This window comes from Triticum aestivum, chromosome 7D (genome assembly GCF_018294505.1).
Source record: "Triticum aestivum cultivar Chinese Spring chromosome 7D, IWGSC CS RefSeq v2.1, whole genome shotgun sequence".
NCBI lineage: Eukaryota > Viridiplantae > Streptophyta > Magnoliopsida > Poales > Poaceae > Triticum > Triticum aestivum.
In genome coordinates this window covers 113,149,743-113,168,103 of record NC_057814.1, presented here as the reverse complement: position 1 = coordinate 113,168,103, position 18,361 = coordinate 113,149,743, and the positions used below count along the sequence as shown (strand labels likewise).

The window sequence follows — 18,361 nt, the reverse complement described above, 5'->3', positions numbered from 1 at the left end:
GTTGCTTAGCTTGCACACACACTTGACACTTAGATCCCTTGACAGTGGTGAAACTAGGGATTAAGTTCAACTTCGCTAGTCGCGACATGCAACCAAAGTTAACATGACAAAGACGTGAATGCCACACATTTGATTCACTATTGTTGCAAAGTCCTTTGGTGATGCCAACAAATAGAGGAGTGAAACCTCCAACCGAGAAGAACCGGCATAACCTCCAACATCGAAAACATCATAGAAGATGTGAGTGAACTCCATTTTCGATGAACTCGAGCTTGTCATCAAGATGACCATAAGCTCCAAAACTCACAAAGAGAAGAACCAAACAAGAACAAATAAAGATGATGCAAGGATGCAATGGTTTGAGCTCTCTATGAATGATACGATCAAGCTACGCATCGAGAGCCCCCCTTGATAGTACGGCAATCGATCCTATAACCCGGTCTCCCAACTACCATCATGATACCGGTAAAATAGAAAACCTATCAAGAGCAAACCTTTGCCTTGCACATGGTCCACTTGAGCTAGATGATGACGATCTTGACTCCCTAAAGATGGACCACCTTTCTTGATTGCGTTGGCTCGATGAATACTAGTTGATTGCTCCCCCATACTCCACTATGGGTGAGCCACCCTTCCGCACATCTTCACAAGTCCATTGTCACCACAATGGACGGCAAGCTTCAAGCACTTGATCTCTTCGTGATGCTCCACTTGAACTTGCACACGGCAATGTTGATGACGATCACCACTTGATGTCATCCTCTCCATGGGTTGAGTGATATCTTCCTCTTGACACAAGCCCATGAACACGTACCTAACCCCACAAAGAACACTCACGAAGACCATGGGTTAGTACACAAGGCGTAATTGACAAAGCTTACCGTACCATGGGATTGCTTGATCCCTCGGTACATCTTGTGCGCTTTGTGTGTTGATCAGCTTGATTCACTCTTGACTTAGTCTTGATCAACCTTGACTCTTTCCAACTCTCTTCATTTGGATGATGTCTTGAAGGTAAACATGAATGATCACACAATCTTCTTCTTCAAGACATGCTTGCAATAAGCTCAACTCTCACATGACCAATCTTTGGATAATTCCTTAATAACACCTTGGTCACCACATAGACTCCTTGAAACCAACACATGGACTTCAAGAAATGCCTATGGACAAATCCTTCAAATATAACTCAAGGCAACCATTAGTCCATAGAGATTGTCATCAATTACCAAAACCAAACATGGGGGCACCGCATGTTCTTTCACTCCTCCTTCCTCCTCATCCTCTTCCCACCTCCTCCTCCCCCTTTCTGTAAATAGAATAGGAAGTTTTAGAATTTTTTAAGTAAATGGTGGTTTTTAGTATATTTTGTTTTTAGAAAATTTGAATAGAATAAAATATGAAATTGAATTATTTTTTTAGTAAATGTAGGTCTTTTGAATAGAATAGGAAATTTTTAGAAATTTTGAATAAGTAAATTTGAATAGAATAAAATATGAATTTGAAAATAATAAGTAAATGTAGGTCTTTTGAATAGAATAGGAAATTTTTAGAAATTTTGAATAAGTAAATTTGAATAGAATAAAATATGAATTTGAAAGAATAAGTAAATGTAGGTCTTTTGAATAGAATAGGAAATTTTTAGAAATTTTGAATAAGTAAATTTCAATAGAATAAAATATGAAATTGAAAAAATAAGTAAATGTAGGTCTTTTGAATAGAATAGAATTTTTTTAGAAAATTTGAATAAGTAACTTTAAAAAGAATAGGAAATTGTAATTAAATTTGAATAGAATAATTAAATGTAGCTTATGGAGTTTCACTAAGTCCTAAGATGACGATAATAATGTTTTTGTTTATATTTTGTTTTTGCAGAAATCAAGGACCCCCTGCATCATCCCCGACGTCGTCCCCATCACCGACCCCCTCTGACCTCGATCGAGGTAAGACAAGCCACCCCATGTTGTTAATTTAATTTAGGTATTTTAGGTGTTTAAGCTTCGAATAATGTAGTATGAACCCTAGTTATGATCGAATCATGTTCAAAATGTAGGTTTTTAATTAGGTGTAATTAATAGAATTTAGGTGTTTTAGGTGTCACATTTGTTGTTATTTTTTTAGTTAAAGAAATTATTCCCGCATCGACGTCGACGATGCCTATCCCGCATCCCCGTCGTCGACTCGGCGGAGGTGGCCTGGGCTTGGTGAGCAGCCATGTCCGGGAATGGGCTCCGTCGGGCTGGTACTAGGAGATGCTACCTTCCGGGGGGCGCAGCTTGGTGAGGAGCCAGCCCGTCGTTGACCCGAACCTTCTTTGGTGGCGGTCGCGTGGGCCAGTGACAATGCGGAGGCTTGAGGACCCCGCGGAGGTGGTACGTCACCGTGTCAGCGAGGAGGACGAGCACGTCCGTCGCTACATGGTTGCATTGGAGGGTAGGTTCTCCAATACCTGGGAGGTTCTTCAGGGATCTCACTGGAGCTATGATCCTGTGATGGTTCCTTCTCTTTGGGTGTCCACCGCCCGCGCCGATACCCATCGTTCGCTACGGTTTTAGCTGTATTAGTGATGTTATATGTATGATACTATTCGAGATCTATTAGTGATAATATTCGACGATGTACGGACGAAAGAGATGATTTAGTTTTGCTTACTGAATGAATGCTAATTTGAATACTAATTTATTTTACGATTTAGATATGTGCTTGCCTATATGATGTAGATATAAACATGTATATGTTGTGTTGCTCAAATAGGATATGTGCTTGCCCAAGTGGCCGGCCATGTTTGCAGGTTACACCTCCTATAGTGGCCTATGTTTTGCCGGAGTGTTGATTAATTTCCGTTCTGGCGAATTTCAGGCACTCGATATGTCCTTTTTTAGCAAAGGTCATGCCGGATTTTTTTGTGAATTCTGACATGACTTGTGCTAGAATATGTAGGAAATATCAAGTGGCATTGATTTTCTAGAAAAATAATTAAATAACATTTCGAGTTGACTTTAAGTCTGTCGAGGCTCCATCACCGAAGGTCGAAAAATCAGTGAGGGAGTGTATCCACCATATATGAGAGAGGACGAAGAAGCCCGACTGTTGTCGTGGGGGTCGTTTCTCCTTCTTCTCCAGGTGCTAGACCTTCGTTATGCACTAGGGGAAGGAGGAGTAACGACCGTCACCGACGGTCGCAAATGTCAGAGAGGAATCAGTGAGTGAGAGTCTCCACCACATATGAGAGGACGAAAAATCCCGACTATTGTCGTGGGGGTCACTTCTCCTTCGTTCCCGTGTGCTAGACATTTTGGTGTAATGCACTCGGGAACGAAAGGAGGAGCTACCATCACCAACGGTCGAATGTATACACCATGCGAGCTGAGAGTTTTCAAGAAAAAGACTCGACAGACCGATAGTCAACTCGTGATGAATAATAATGATCTAATTTAATTTTTGTAGTACATATATAGAATTGTACAAGTTTAATCTTTGAATTATGAACGTAGGAAATGTCGTCATCTTACGACGAAAGTCTGCCGGAGGAGTGCAGCTGGTGCAACGACGATCGAGGTCTGTGCGACAGGCCTCACCTGGACGAAGATCGGCGCTTCAGCATTAAGCTCTAGGAGACCTTCGATGTTGAAACGGTACGCAACGACGACAAGTGTTTTTTTCGTAATTAAGCATGACTTCAACTATTTTAACGTGTAATTTTCATCTTTTACAATTCGAGTAGCTTATCCCATGCCATGCAAGATGCTATGTCTTGGAGAGGATGGATTTTGAAGACCATGAAAATGTTGAAACAAAGAAAATCCACCTAAGGACTCATCATGGTATGGATTTTGAAGTAAATTTGTATAATTCTGAGAGCGTAACCCAATTTGGTTGCAAAAATTGGGAAGCACTTTGCAAGATGTATGGTTTTTATGAGGGTATGCTTGTCACCATGGATCTTGGTGATCCTGACATCGACCAAGACAATATGGACATATGGGTCCTTGTTGATACGCTTCCAATTCTACCGCTATGTGAGTTTCTCAAACATAGTTATTAACTAATTTATATTGTTCATTTCAAAATAGTTGGCAGCTTATTTCCATTGACAACTTATTTTCGTTGTTCAAACAATGTGCGGAACATGGTAGACAGAACCTACTACACCGATGGCTCTGAGTTAACTTATCAGGAGAAAAATCATCTGGTCGTATTTTGTACTGATCTTGAGAATTACAATATCTATTATAAAACTCCTCCACATTATGGTCAATACGTGCCACTAGTGCATGTGTTGAACTACGGTAACATCCATGGAGATGCCATGGTAAGATTTTTTACTATTACGACATCCGTGCATCTTTTGCATAAATTCTTTTAAAACTTAACTACATTGCTAACTACGAAGTTATTACTATGTTTTTCAACAAAAAATCTCGAAGGATTGTGTGCCTCATCTAATGTATCAGAATGGTCGCCTTGATGTTTTGAACATACGGCTAGGTCATCCTACGAATCTCACCTATCCATATCGGATTTCTAAAAGAAGTGGAGACATGAAAATTAAAGAATGGAAAAAATGTATGGACAGTCGTAAGGAGGTACTTGGAAGTAACATTGTGCGAAAGGCAAGAATTGGAGAAAGGATAATCTCCATTCTTCATAATGGCGAGTCAGGGCCTATCTTGTTTTATGCTATTTTACCTAAGGAAGGTAGTAGGTCCTAGTTAATAATACTCATGATCATGTGCTAAGAACAACGGTTGATCATGAGTTACTCCGGTGGCTCTGAGTTGTAGGTCGTAGTTAGCCATCGGTGTAATAGGTTCTGTCTACCTGGTGTAGGATGGTGATGGAATTGGTGGAGAACCTGATCGGTGTTCTCCGATTTACCCGCAAGAGACCATTAATGCATTTATCGGGTTAAGAGCATCTCTAACGGATGATGTATTTTACATCACCAAATTATGGTTCGAGTAAAAATATACATCACCAAAAATGGTTTTTTTCATCTCAAATACCTTCAACTCCAACAAATGATGTGAAATAGATGTTGTAAAATACATCGCGGTTTGTATTCTTGTGGATACCCCATTTTACATCATCAGTTGAAGCACTTTGGTGATGTAAATATAACACTTGGTGATGTAAATTTTGCTCCAGCCAGGTGGTCCACGCGTGGTCTCATGGTGATGTAAAATTTGCTCTAGAGCATCAAGTGATGCAAATCTGCATCATTAAGTGCCCTATTTTACATCTAGAGCAAATCTTGAGAAAATATTTGCATCTACATCATTTATTAGAGCAGCGTTTTTGTCCTCTCGTAATGTAAAAAATGGTCCCGAGCCATTTTACATCATCTATTGAAGATGCTCTAACTGTTACTAACGGCCATGTGCACAAGGGACGATGGAAACAATTTCCTAGAGTGAGTCGGCATTTGTATGGGAAAATAGAAAGTAACGGGCATATTCGTACAGGACCTTGTCGACGTTTTCTTATTTGAGGTGAAGATTTGCTTCGCGGGTCATAGCCGCTGGCATCTCCTGGTCTGCATCGATGACTTCCCAGTCGTCGCTTCTACAAGCTCCTGGGTTAAAAAGGTTTGCTTTGCCAAGGCGGAGGCCCAGAGACGGCATCGAGTTATGCTCACGGTGGGTCTTAGTTCAATGCATGAGGAAGAAGACTTTGGCTCCCCCCAAGAATTGTAATGTAATTTTATCTTTCTGTATGGTTAGTTTGTTAGGGCCTGTGACACTTAATATATGGACTTCAGCCTTTTGCAAAAAGAGAAAGTAATGCATAATACATGGATCACGGAATATAATTTTCTCACTCATTTTCCTTGTGACCATAATTCCAATGATTGTGGCTCATGCCTTCTAAAAATACTGATTTTATTTATTTTCCAGTCGTTGATCCTCTGGTTGGCGTAGCTCTGGGCGAACCCCTGCAGCTTCGTGCTCCAGCTAACCGCGCCCACCCCGACCGCGGCGCGGGCAGCGTTGTGAGGTGAGAGGTAGTCCTGCGGCGAGTTCTGCGCCTGGGAAGGGTTAGCCATGGCGGCTGCCATGGCTAGGGCGAGCAAGATGGCTAGCTTGGGTGTCTGCATTCTCGATTCGGTCGGTGTCTAAATTAATGATTTCTATGTGCCTGCACTAGCTAGCTTTGCTTCTCTACGTATAGGGTGTTTTTATAGTGGATTTGTGCGAGAAATTTCTGCAGTTTGCCTGGAAAGTCTAGCACCATGGCAAGGAGTTTTCTAGGAGTGGCAAAGAATTCCACGAACAAGACATATGCATGAGGCAACTCGATCGAGTCTGTCATTCGACTTTTGTTACGAACGGTGAGAACCCGTGAGGCCGTGAGTGGCTCACGTATGTACCGTACGCACGGTTCCAGTAGGAGCATGCATACTTGGACTATTCCATTATTCGCCCTCAAAGTTGCTACACCACGCGCGCTGAGATCGTGTACTGCTGCTACTACAAGAATGTGCGTACTTCATATTACTGGATTCTTCTATGTCCACGTCACTTTCTTGTAGAAAGTTGTGACACAAGGGTATTTTTCTGTGGAAAATGGGAAGTACGCACCCGTGCAATTGAACGAATACTAGCTAAGAGCATCTGCAGCCGTTCGGCGTCCCCGGAACTGAAATAGCGCAGCTTGGGGCTAACTGGCGGTATTTTTGCCGTGTGGACGCTCGGCTTCCCAACCACTGCCCCAAGTTGGCCCCCAGACGCTGTTTTTTGAAATGGAAATTCGGCTAAATTTCAAAGAAAATAATACCAATTTAGACGAAATTCAGGCGATTCACTCATATTTGTACAAATTTTGAAAGACATAATAAAAAACTTCAAAACTATGCCGCCGCCGCTGCCCCGAGCCGAGTTCATACCGAGGAGCTTGTAGAAGGCCGTGTAGTCGCTGACGTCGCCGCCGCCGTCGCCGTCGTCGTCGTCCTGCATGCCGCCGCCCCGAGCCTAGTCCATGCCGAGGAGCTTGTAGAAGGCGGTGTTGTTGCCGCCACCGCCGTCGTCATCGTCTTGCATGCCGCCGTCCTTGCTGCAGCCCTGCCCCGGATTGCCGCTGCGAATGGGGTTGGGCGGCGCCGGCGCCTCATCATCGTCGCTGTCGAGGACGATGACACCACCCTCCCCGCGGCCCCGACGCACTCGGTGATCTCCTGCAGAGCTCGACGCTGGAGCTCCATCTCCTCCCGGACGTAGTCGTCGCGCGACAACTTAATGCCGGTGTCGAGGTCGGGGGCCATGTCGACGTGCTCCTGCTTGACAACGACGAGTGTCGCCGGCTCTGTGTTCGGCCTGAACAGATGAAGATGGCCGCGGGGAGGAGGTGAAGGTTGGTGGCGGTCCTCGTTTATGACGAGGTTGCCGCCGCGGCTGCGCCTGCGCTCCGACGTCTCCAGGGGATCAACCTTGACGGTGGCGAGCGGCGTCGTGCCGGATGAGCGGGAGCCGGAGGAGGAGGACCCCGCCATGCACCTCGGCAGCAAGGAGCTGCTGCTCCGGTGTGAGAGCGAGGGCGCCGGGTACTCCATGGCTCGTTGCCGCCCTCAAGGTGCTCGAGGACGGCGTGGAGCGTGCGCCCGGCGACGCCCCACCACTGACGCCGTCCCACGGAGTTGTGGCGCCCCCTTGGCGCCGGAGCGCCGCTGGTGGACGCGAGTTGGTCGGCATGGCGGCGCTGGAAGTACGCCGTCCACAAACTGTGGTTGTCGGGGCCGAACTTCGGCAGCTGTCGCGCCTCCTCCGGCAGGGACGCCCGGACCCACGCAATCTCGCCGCGGCGTTCGACGTTGGTTGGCGGCGGGGACAAGGGGACGCCTCCCGCGCTGAGCCTCCACGAGCCCGGCACGCACATGTCCGACGGCGCGGGGTAGTTGGCCTCATGGAGAAGACGTGCCTCCCACTCGTGCAGATGGTGGCGGCCAAAGCCGTTGGCCACCGCTCTGTTGTCGGGGAACCTCTCCGCCATCAGTCTGCTTGAAGGAGAAAGGAGAGAGGAAGGAGAGAGGGCGAGAACAAGGGCGACGAAGGAGAGAAAGTGGTCGGTGACGAGAGAGAGAGAGATGGTTGTGGCGAGGCGAGGGTGCGGCCAACTGCGATGAAGGCAGATTTTATAGCGGCGAGGGGGCGGCAGCAGTGCAGACGCGTGGCGGGAAGGGGCGGGACCTGCGGTGGCTCGCCTTCACTGCTCCGCCCATGATCAACGGAAGGTTGACCGGCGGCAGCCTTGGCATTGATTCGCGTGGGAGCTGAGGACGGTGATGCCTAGTCGCTGACTCGGCGGGCCCACGAGGTGGGAATCTGGCGTGGGAAGTTTTGGTGCATTTTTCCTCCCCCCCCCCCCCCCGGCGTCCTCGGTCGGCCCTCAGCATGTTGGGTTCGGCCTGGGTCCGCCGGCGCCAATTTCGGCCCTAACCGGCGAAATTTGGGCTCCTGCGGGCGTGACTGGACCTTTTTTTCGTGCCAGCGATAAAAAAGGGGCATGGGGCCTGTTGGGGGGCGAGTGGAGATGCTCTAATTGCCTCTGAGTCGCAATGGGAGCATAAATACTTTAATCCTTCTACCCAACACTCGATGATACTTTCTATAATTAATGTGACCTTTCGATTCAAGAAAACACTCTCATAACCCCCCCCCCCCCCCCCCCCCCCTCTTAATAGTAGAGATGACTAGTCCAAATATATCAGGGGAACCAAAGTACTTTCCATCGTAGTATTGGTTTTTCTTTGGCAAAGATAGAGCGCAACATAGATGCGTAACACCATTAACGGGAGACACTGGGAATGGGACACTTCGATAGACCAAGGATGTTGTACTCCAACATGTGTTACTCTGGTGTGACATTATTTCCTACTTCTACCAAAACAATCAAAGAATCATGTGAAGTCAGGTAGGCGGCAATGACATCTATGTCGAAAAGATGTACAACAACTCCACGGCTTGCAGATCTCTCACATGTTTCTTCCTTGTTGCAATTTTCTCCAGGAAATGAACTCGATGACACTTATTTTAGGGTTGCCTTGCCACATTGCTAGTCCTCAAAACTGAAAATAGCGAGTCGGTTTGCTTCGATGTCTACATTACAAACATAGAGACCATGAAAAGAAAATACACGCGGCAGCCAGCCTCAGTTTTTTGAAATATAAACAAATCATGTTAAAAACGAAGACATATGTGCTTGCAGAGGGAAAGTGTGTGGGTGGACGAGATGATTTTCTCTACCTCGTCGTCATCTCCTCCCGCCAATGGCATGTTGCATTCGACCACCTCGATTGTGGTCGTGCAGTCTGACTTGTCAGGAGTGCTTGCCACCATATTCACCTCCCCTCTCAAGCTCTACCCGCAAGATATGTCCATGCCCAGATGTAGGGCAAGCTCTCACAGCGAGGGCCCTTGCCAGAATACATTTATTAACCAAGAAAGAACTAGATGAGTTGGTTCTCAAGTCTGAAACGACAAGCGTAAGTTTGCACTAAACGTAAAAGAAAAGGTGACCCTTGCCCTCAATATATACATCATTAGCTACGTTCTTTAAGAAACATCTCATAAAATCGATTGCCGATAAATAGTTTCACCAACCACACCTTATATGGCTTACAACTCATATACTTGTCTATATATACATGCAACCATCGGGGTGAGTGGTTCTCTTCATGCTTCACGAGTCACTGAGTTTCACCGCATAACACATTTTCCCATTACACCTCTAATATCAACAATGCAAGACAAAAGAAAGAGAAGATGCTAGCTTAGCTTGAGAATAGGAGACACCAGGGATGAAACACTTTGGATCAAACCGGAGAAACTTGCTCTAATCAGCGATGCTTCAACGCCGTACCATTCTCCGCTCTCCTGCCTGATGGATGATAGTTTCTTTATGATGAAGCTATGTAGGAAGATAAGAGACAAATGTGGAGATACGTGCAATGTAACCAGGATATTATAACAAGTGTGTAGTTCATGGATTTCTTTGAGTAGTTGTCAGGTGATTGTTTTTTTTAATGTTGGTTGGAGATCTACCAAATTCATTTGATTAGCAAGAGGAGAATAAATGCATGAAAAAAGCCCAAGTAGGGAAGATACTGTAGCAAAAAACATGGAAAAGTACATGCATGTAGCACTACTAGTGCCCCTATCTACGTGCATGCATGTGCATGGGTACGTCCCGTCGCCAAATAAGAATTCATATAAGATAAATACAAAGCTATAATAATCATGCATATAAGAATTTAGAGAACACTCAAATAATATTCATGGATAATTTGATCATAAACCCACAATTCATCGATCTTAAAACACACCGCAAAAAAGGATGACATCGAATAGAACTCCAAGAACATCGAGAAGAACATTGTATTGAAAATCATAGAGAGAGAAGAAGACATCTAACTACTAGCTATGGACCTGTAGGTCTCTGTGGTAAACTACTCATAAATCATCGGAAGGGCAGCAAGGTTGATGTAGATCCCCTTCGTGATCGTTCTCCCCTCCGGCAGAGTACTGGAGAGGCCTCCAGATGGGATCTCGCGAGAACAGAGACTTGCGGCGGAGTAAAAAGTGTTTTGGATGGCTCTCTGATGTATTGAGAATATTTACGTATTTATAGAGCCGGAATTAGGTCGAGAAGTGCCACGAGGAGCCCACAAGCCTGGGGACGCCCCCCCCCCCCCCCCCCCGGCGCGCCTGGCAGGCTGTTATCGGTGTGTTCCTATTTACCGGCAGGAGACCATGAATGCATTTATAGGCTTAGCTGCTGCCTTTTTTTAGAGAAAAGACGCCGGCCGAGCCCGAGAAGAGCTCGAACCTAGCCTGCCTTTGAATTAATAGTCATCAACCGGCCAGTATTACAGGGGCACCACATTACACAGGAAATGAATGCAAAGCAAAGCGAAAAGGAACATACAAGGAACTAGGCAGAACAGCACGATGGCAACAGTAGGAGCACCGTTGCCGATGACCAGCACTACGCCAACACCAACTAGCCAACTAAGTGCACGGGAGGAGGGCCACGTCGTGCAAGCATCGAGGGCTGGTTGTACCCTTTCACCCAGGCTCGATGGGTGCCGTACCGTCGACCAGCAGAGTGGCTACCACGGAGCCCATCTCAAGGTGATCGAGCTGCCATAGGAGAAGTACACAGAGTTGACCCACAAACAACGAAAGACCAACCAGACGAGAACCGTAACCAGGAGTGGCAGCACGGAGCACGGGACGCGAGCTGTCGAACGAAGGTGCGCATCCATGAAGGAGACCGAATGGGGCATCACTAAGCAATGGGCGAAGCCGAGCAGGATGTAGCAGGAAGACTAGGCCGTCATGCTTCAGAATGAAGTCACCAACCACTCCACCACCAAGAGCAAATCCCGTCTGCCGCCTTCAAGAACGAGCTTGCCACCAAGGTGTCGTCGACGGCCAGACAAGGGGAATACGAGCTTTCCCCGGAGCTCAAGACGGAGGTGGGAGGGAGAGGGACCACCCCAAAGCCTCCAGGAAGGGGATCAGCACCAAAGGCGTCGACTTTGGGTGGCCGCCGCGACGGGCAGGGGTTTCTCCCGGAACCTCACCCAAACGCCTGATCATGCCAGCCAGCATGCGGACGCTGACCGGGCAGCCCGTCCAGGCGTTTGGGACGGATATGAGGAGTCCAGTTGTAGATGCTCTAAAAACTAGAGTGGAGTTCAATCAATAAGCATATTCATTCGGTTGGGATATATTACCAGATCAATTCAGATGAGTGATCAACATATACATTAGGAGGTGCCAGGTTAAGAATATATCAACCATACTTGCGCTTTGTCGCACCGTTCTTCACCGATGGAGTGTCTTTTTTTCTCTAGCAGGTTATTGTGGTTGGTTATTTCGTTTTGATTTATCTACACTGGCTTGGGTTTTAATTATGTTTTGGTGACATTTTTTTCATCGTATATCATTTGACGCCAGGTAAAGTAAACAACGGGAAGGAAACGCCCCAATGGCTAATCCAAATCAAACCAAGTGTTGGCATGCGTTGGTAGTGTCGAACGGACGTCCTGCTCCGGCTACAAGGCGTTGGCTACCATCGCAGTACTGTGGCGCATCTCGATCGATCGGCATAAACGAACTTCGTCTTCGATCGTCGGGATCACGTCAACGCGCGTTGTCATCGTCGTCGCCTCGCGTGTCGTCGAAAAGTAGTCGGCCTAACAACAAAGACCAAAGTTGACTCTTAGTAGAAACTTGCTACTCGGCGATCGGCCAGTCTGGTATGGGGACGCACGCTAGTCCACTTGCCCGTGTCCGGGTCCTGCGATGTCGCTTGCAGTGGTGCAGACTTCCATGTCAGATTGGCATCTAGTTTGGAAAACGTACGTTAATGGCTGCTCAAGGTTTTTCCCTCGCGCGACTAGAAAGCGGGCTTGTTAGCACAGGGCTGCTATTGTGCCGGTTTCAATCCTCATCAGAACTCTCAACCACAGCGATGGCTGTGCTGATGCTCCGCTTGTGCTTATTCTTGCTCCTCTCTGTACATGTCGTCCACCATGCGACCGCTGTCTCCTTCGACCACGACTCCTTCAGCTCCGGCGACTTCCGAGCGGAGGACGACGCGAAGATCATCGACGGCAGGATTGACCTCCTCGGCGACAAGACATTTGCAGGCTGCCGAGCAAGGGGCCGCGTTCTGTACAAGCCGGCGGTGCAGCTCTGGGACGGCGCCACGGGCGAGGCGGCCAGCTTCACCGCCACCTTCAACTTCACCATCCAGTCTCTGCCTCTGCATGGCCGGAGAGCCCCCTCTGGGCACGGCATGGCGTTCTTCCTCGCGCCCTACATGCCCGAAATACCGCAGGAGTCCTACGACGGCTGCCTCGGGCTCTTCGACGAGACGGCGCACCTGGCGAACGCGTCCGGCAGCGCCCGCTTCGTCGCCGTGGAGTTCGACACCCACCGCGACGCGTGGGACCCCAGCAGCCGGCACATCGGCGTAGACGTCAACAACATCGACTCACGCGGCAACTTCATGATCTTGCCAGACACCAGCCTCGTCGACGCCGGCGTGATGTCTTCGACCGTGAGCTACGACAGCGCCACGACGAGGCTGGACGTCTTCCTCAGCGTCGGTGGAACCAATTACACCCTGGGCGCCACCATCGACCTGCGGAACTTGCTGCCGGACAAGGTCTCCATAGGCTTCTCGGCGGCCACCGGCGCAGCGTACGGCAGCAATCACACGGTACTCTCGTGCTCCTTCCAGTCCACGCTCCCGACAAGGAACGACACTGCCGGGTCTATCTGGTCCACCAAACTCAGTGCCGGGGTTGCCGCGGCAGCCTTGCTGGTGCTCCTGCTAGGGGTCGCCGTCGCAGTTCTGCTCCGGCGTGCAAGCAGGAGAAACAGGCAGCCAGACGACAAAGACATGCTCGCCGGCGATATGACTCCGGACTCCCTCGACATCGACGACGATGAGTTCGGTTCCAGCGCGGGGCCGCGGCCCATCCCGTACGCCAACCTGGCGGCGGCGACGAGGAACTTCGCGGAGGAAGGGAAGCTGGGGCAGGGCGGCTCAGGGTCCGTGTACCGTGGCCACATGAAAGAGCTCGGCGGCCGCGACGTCGCCATCAAGGTGTTCTCTCGAGGGGCGTCCTCGGAGGGGAGGAAGGAGTACAGGTCGGAGGTCACCATCATCAGCAGACTGCGCCACCGGAATCTTGTGCAGCTCATCGGCTGGTGCCATTGCCGCAGGCGGCTGCTGCTGGTCTACGAGCTCGTGCACAACGGCAGCCTCGATGGGTACCTTTACGGCAAACAAGAGGTTCTGACATGGCAAGTCAGGTATGCATTCTTTGCTTGGAGTACATGCCAGTCGTATTCTTAACTTGATTTCGTATCTTGACTGAAATGACCCTAATTTTGCACTCACGCTTATTATAGACTAGAAAAATCTTCGTATCGTTTTATTAAGGACACTTTTATTAAACAGATATAATGAATGATGAGCAACATCCGACCTCTACATAATCAAGACGCACATAGCTAAAATCATATTAGTTGTACTATATCTTTTTACGTTTGAGTCTATTGAGACCCAATTTTCGGTCGATGAACAGTGGCGAAATTGACACACTAGTTGTTCGAAACTGAGTCGGGGTGCTTGGATAAAATCTGATTCTACTTGATTGTGCTCCTTTTTTTGTTATCAGATACCAGATAATTCTTGGATTGGCGTCTGCCGTGCTGTACCTCCACCAAGAATGGGATCAATGCGTCGTCCACGGCGACATTAAGCCGAGCAACATCATGCTGGACGAGTCCTTCAACACCAAGCTAGGCGACTTTGGCCTCTCGCGGCTAATCGACCACGGCATGAGCTTGCAGACGATGACCGGCATGGCGGGTACCCCGGGCTACCTCGACCCAGAGTGCGTCATCACCGGCAAGGCGTCCACCGAGTCCGACATGTACAGCTTTGGCGTCACGCTGCTGGAGATCGTGTGCGGGCGGCGGCCGATGGCGCCGCCCAGCGCCGGCGCCAAGGACGGCCAGGTGTTCCGGCTACTGGAGTGGGCGTGGGACCTCTATGGAAGGGGCACCGCCCTCGACGCTGCTGACGAGCGTCTCGGCAGCGTGTTCGACCAGTGGGAGGTGGAGAGGGTGGTGGCCGTCGGGCTATGGGCCGCGCACCCTGACCCCAAGATGAGGCCGGCGATCAGGCAGGCCGCCGAGGCGCTGCAGTCAAGGAAGTTCAGGATGCCGGTGCTGCCGCCCAAGATGCCGGTGGCTGTGTACCTGCAGCCTTTCGCAGCTTCCACCATGGAGTACAGCGACACCACCACCACTGTCGGGTCGTCGACCAGCCGCACAACAGCGACACGATCTTCAAATAGTAGCATGCCAGCGGCTGTGAGCGAGGAGTTGGTTTGAACCAAGTATAGAGTGAGTAGTACACCTGAGAAATCCGATTGTGGTGGCAGAGAAGAAAATTTCCGGCCGACGAAATTTGTACTGTCGAGTAATATAGGGATCAATGCAGAGGAAAATGCCAAACGAAGACCCGGCTTCATGGACGCCTTAATTTAAAAACTTCAAAATTCAAACTTTTCAGTTTTAAAAAATTCTAGAAAAAGTACATGCATACCAATAGACAGAATGTACATGTGTATAAATTTCCAGTTGAAATACGTTAAATAAGAGCTACACGAAAAATATCTGAGGCTTTTTAGCATATGTACTATTCATCCCCAAAATCTATGATTTTTTTGTCCTTTTTTGTGCAGCTCGCAATTCAAGGTATTTCATTCCTAAATTTTACACATACACATTACATCCTTGTATACATGTGTATTTTTTAGAAGTGCTTGAATTTTAAAATTTTCAAAATTAAGGCCTTCATGGAGCTTGTTCTTCAAAATGCCCTACTCTGCATGCAATTGGTGTGGGAATCAGATATAATATAATAAATCTTGAAACTGTACTAGTAGATTTTATAAACTAGATTGCGCAATTGGTGTGGGAATCAGATATAATATAATTCATTAAAACATTGTTGTATCGCACATGAATATTTAGAATAATTAACTAAAGCTGAAAAATATATGATTTATTATATTTGATTATTAAATGGTTGTAAACTATTTACTGAATATTAGCATAATGGAATTCAAAACATTTTACTTGTTGTGTGTTAAGATGGATAATTTCCGTACATCGTTGTCTAAGGACGTAGAGGAGGTTAATAGTCCTAAAAAAATTACACCTAATTTTCTATACTTCTATACTTACTATATAGTGTACCAGTTTTGAATTGGATCTGGAGCATCAATCATAACCGTCGGTGCGCTAAATCTAATGGCCGACATCAGTGGGATTCGTGATGAACAGTAGAACATAACAACCTCCACGATGTTCTGGAACCATCGCCTCCCACTTCCCAGAAAAGAGGCCCAATACGTGATACATCTTGGGCCATGTTGCAGATTGGAGGACGTGCTAAGCCCAAGGCAGAATTTGCAAATTCCTCTCCGTGTCATGAGGCTGGGCTTCCATACTCTACATCAGCAATACTTACTAAATTGCCTAAAAAAAGCAATACGTACATTGGGCAAGTTTCTAAAAAAAAAAATGTAAGACGTGCATTGCACGTGTAAGCGTGGTGTCCTGGACAGGGGAAAAAACAAAACTGATACGTACTATATAAAAGACTATTTATATTTTTTGGACTTGTGGTTTTTTATTGCTGAGGATACCACGACAGCCATTCCCCCGTGAAACTTTTTACACGAGTATTATGCTAGGTCGTGTTAGTTAAATAAATCTCAGAAAGTTTTGAATCTTTATTTTTTTAATTGATTTTTCAATTCGGATGCATTGGCCGCCATGTTCCAAAGATCCGCACCGACATAATAGTTTCCACAATATACACTCAAAGAAAGGGAAAATGTGACATAAGAAATTGTATATAAGCAAAAAAGATAATTATAGTCAAGTGCTACACGTTTATCAAGCATATATATTTTACAAAATAAGATGATGTCCGATGCGTTGATGGCAGAACCTTGCTAAAAAAACATAAATAGTTGCTAAAAAACATCTAAAGCTAATGGAAAGCAACATCTCAAAAATGAGTTATAGCTAATGGAAAGCATAAATGGTTGCATGACTAGAAAAAATAAATAATGAGTTATAGCTATTTAAAAATTGAAGAAATCAACATGAATCGTTGACATGCACGTGCCAATTACTAGTACTATATAGTGTACCAGTTTTGAAATTTTGAATCTCATGACCAGGAAGCAACCTGAACCATTGATAGAGTCCATCCAATAGTTGGAAATGCTCGGATTCGCCAATACGAGTGAATTGCAAAAAACCACCACATTTCAAGTTCTGTTTTGAAATTGCCACCACATTCCTTGGGCGCCCCAAAAATCTACCGGTTTTCTTGCTAATTTTTTCAATAAACACTAATGATCGATTTGGAGTGAATTAATCCAATTCTGACATACCGGGCCCACAGATCAGTGCCATGTGGCAGCTCAAGTCAACACAAATGGTGTTGACCGTTAAGTTAGACATTGGACCCACCTATCAGCACACTTGTCTCTCTCAAACCTTCTTCTTCTCTGTGGGACATTCAGTCGAACAACTTGGATGCGAGGGAGGTTGCAGAGAGGTGGCTCGCTCGCCTACACGCCGCGCTGCCTGTACCAGCTCGCTGGCCTGCGCACACAAGCAGTAGCGGCAAGCAGCAAGTAGCAACGGCAAGCAACAGCAGCATGCATCAAGCTAGCATCCATGAAGTACCACGCGCGCACGAGCAGTACATCCATGGCGAGCTCGGTTCGCGCCGCCGGTCGGACAACGATGTGGGACACAACGCGTCTGGGGAAGAGAGGGTGTGAGCCGCCCATGTCAGGGTCCCATCCACGACTCCCTCTCCTCCTCTCCTTCTCTCACCGGAGCGCCACCGAGCCCTCTACCCTTCTCCCGCTCCACTCACCCTCCTCGGCTCCTCCTCCATCCCACCTCCTACGTCCGCTCGCCCAACCATGGCAGCCTCTTCTTGCACTGGCGCCATGGCCACAGCTCAGGGGCAGCGCGCACCGCGCGACTCACGGTCCCGCCATGGCCGGCTCACGCCACTGAGTCGTCAAGTCGTTGTGTGAGCCTTCTCTAGCCAGGGAAGACCGCACCACAGGCTTCCTTGCCTCTGCTGTAGGCGCCGACACGGTCACCTCCGAGCCCTCTCGTCCATCTCTGTCCTTGCACGCGAGGTGTTTGTTGGAATGCCCCTAAGGAGGAGAATTCGGTTTGAGAGAGATGATGATGCTGACAGGTGGCCCTCCATTCAACTTTACGGTCAACACACGGTTTTCACCATTTACTGCCACGTGGCACTGACCAGTGGGCCCGGTATGTCAGAAGTTGGATTAATTCGCTCCAAATCAATCATTAGTGTTTATTGAGAAAATTAGCAAGAAAACCGGTAGATTTTTGGGGCGCCCAAGGAATGTGGTGGCAATTCCAAAACAAAACTTGAAATGTGGTGGTTTTTTGCAATTCACTCCGTCAATACAGTTGTAGCTACAGTACCAGTGATGCTACTGTTGTTCTCCGGAACCATCGACAGATAAGCAGTACCAGCCAAGCTACTCTTGTTCTCTAGAACCATCCACAGATGTTAATGCTGGAAAAATCCACATGCTTGCTGCTGTTGTCGTCCATCCGTGCATGTAGCTGGCTGTCTCAGCCGCCTTGGCAGCCGGTCCATAAGTATCGGTGGCGCGCGTACTAATCGCATCATCGCAGAGGGATTTGGGACGGAGTTTTGAGCTGGCTGTTGTGCAATGCACCAATCGGACGAGGGATGT

The 18,361-nt window shown here is 47.7% G+C and overlaps 1 protein-coding gene across 1 annotated transcript; it reads left to right on the top strand.

Moving 5' to 3' along the window:
* The first annotated feature begins 12,442 nt into the window (after positions 1-12,442).
* LOC123167656 (L-type lectin-domain containing receptor kinase IX.1-like) lies at positions 12,443-15,255 on the top strand. The gene is made up of 2 exons (XM_044585488.1): positions 12,443-13,826; positions 14,195-15,255. Exons 1-2 carry the CDS (start codon positions 12,475-12,477, stop codon positions 14,913-14,915), a joined length of 2,073 nt encoding a protein of 690 aa, XP_044441423.1. The 5' UTR covers positions 12,443-12,474; the 3' UTR covers positions 14,916-15,255.
* Positions 15,256-18,361: the final 3,106 nt, after the last annotated feature.

Coding starts and splice junctions, on each gene's coding strand:
- LOC123167656 (XM_044585488.1), top strand. CDS start 12,475: ATGGCTGTGCTGATGCTCCGCTTGTGCTTATTCTTGCTCCTCTCTGTA. Junction 13,827..14,194: donor GTTCTGACATGGCAAGTCAG/GTATGCATTCTT, acceptor TTTTGTTATCAG/ATACCAGATAATTCTTGGAT.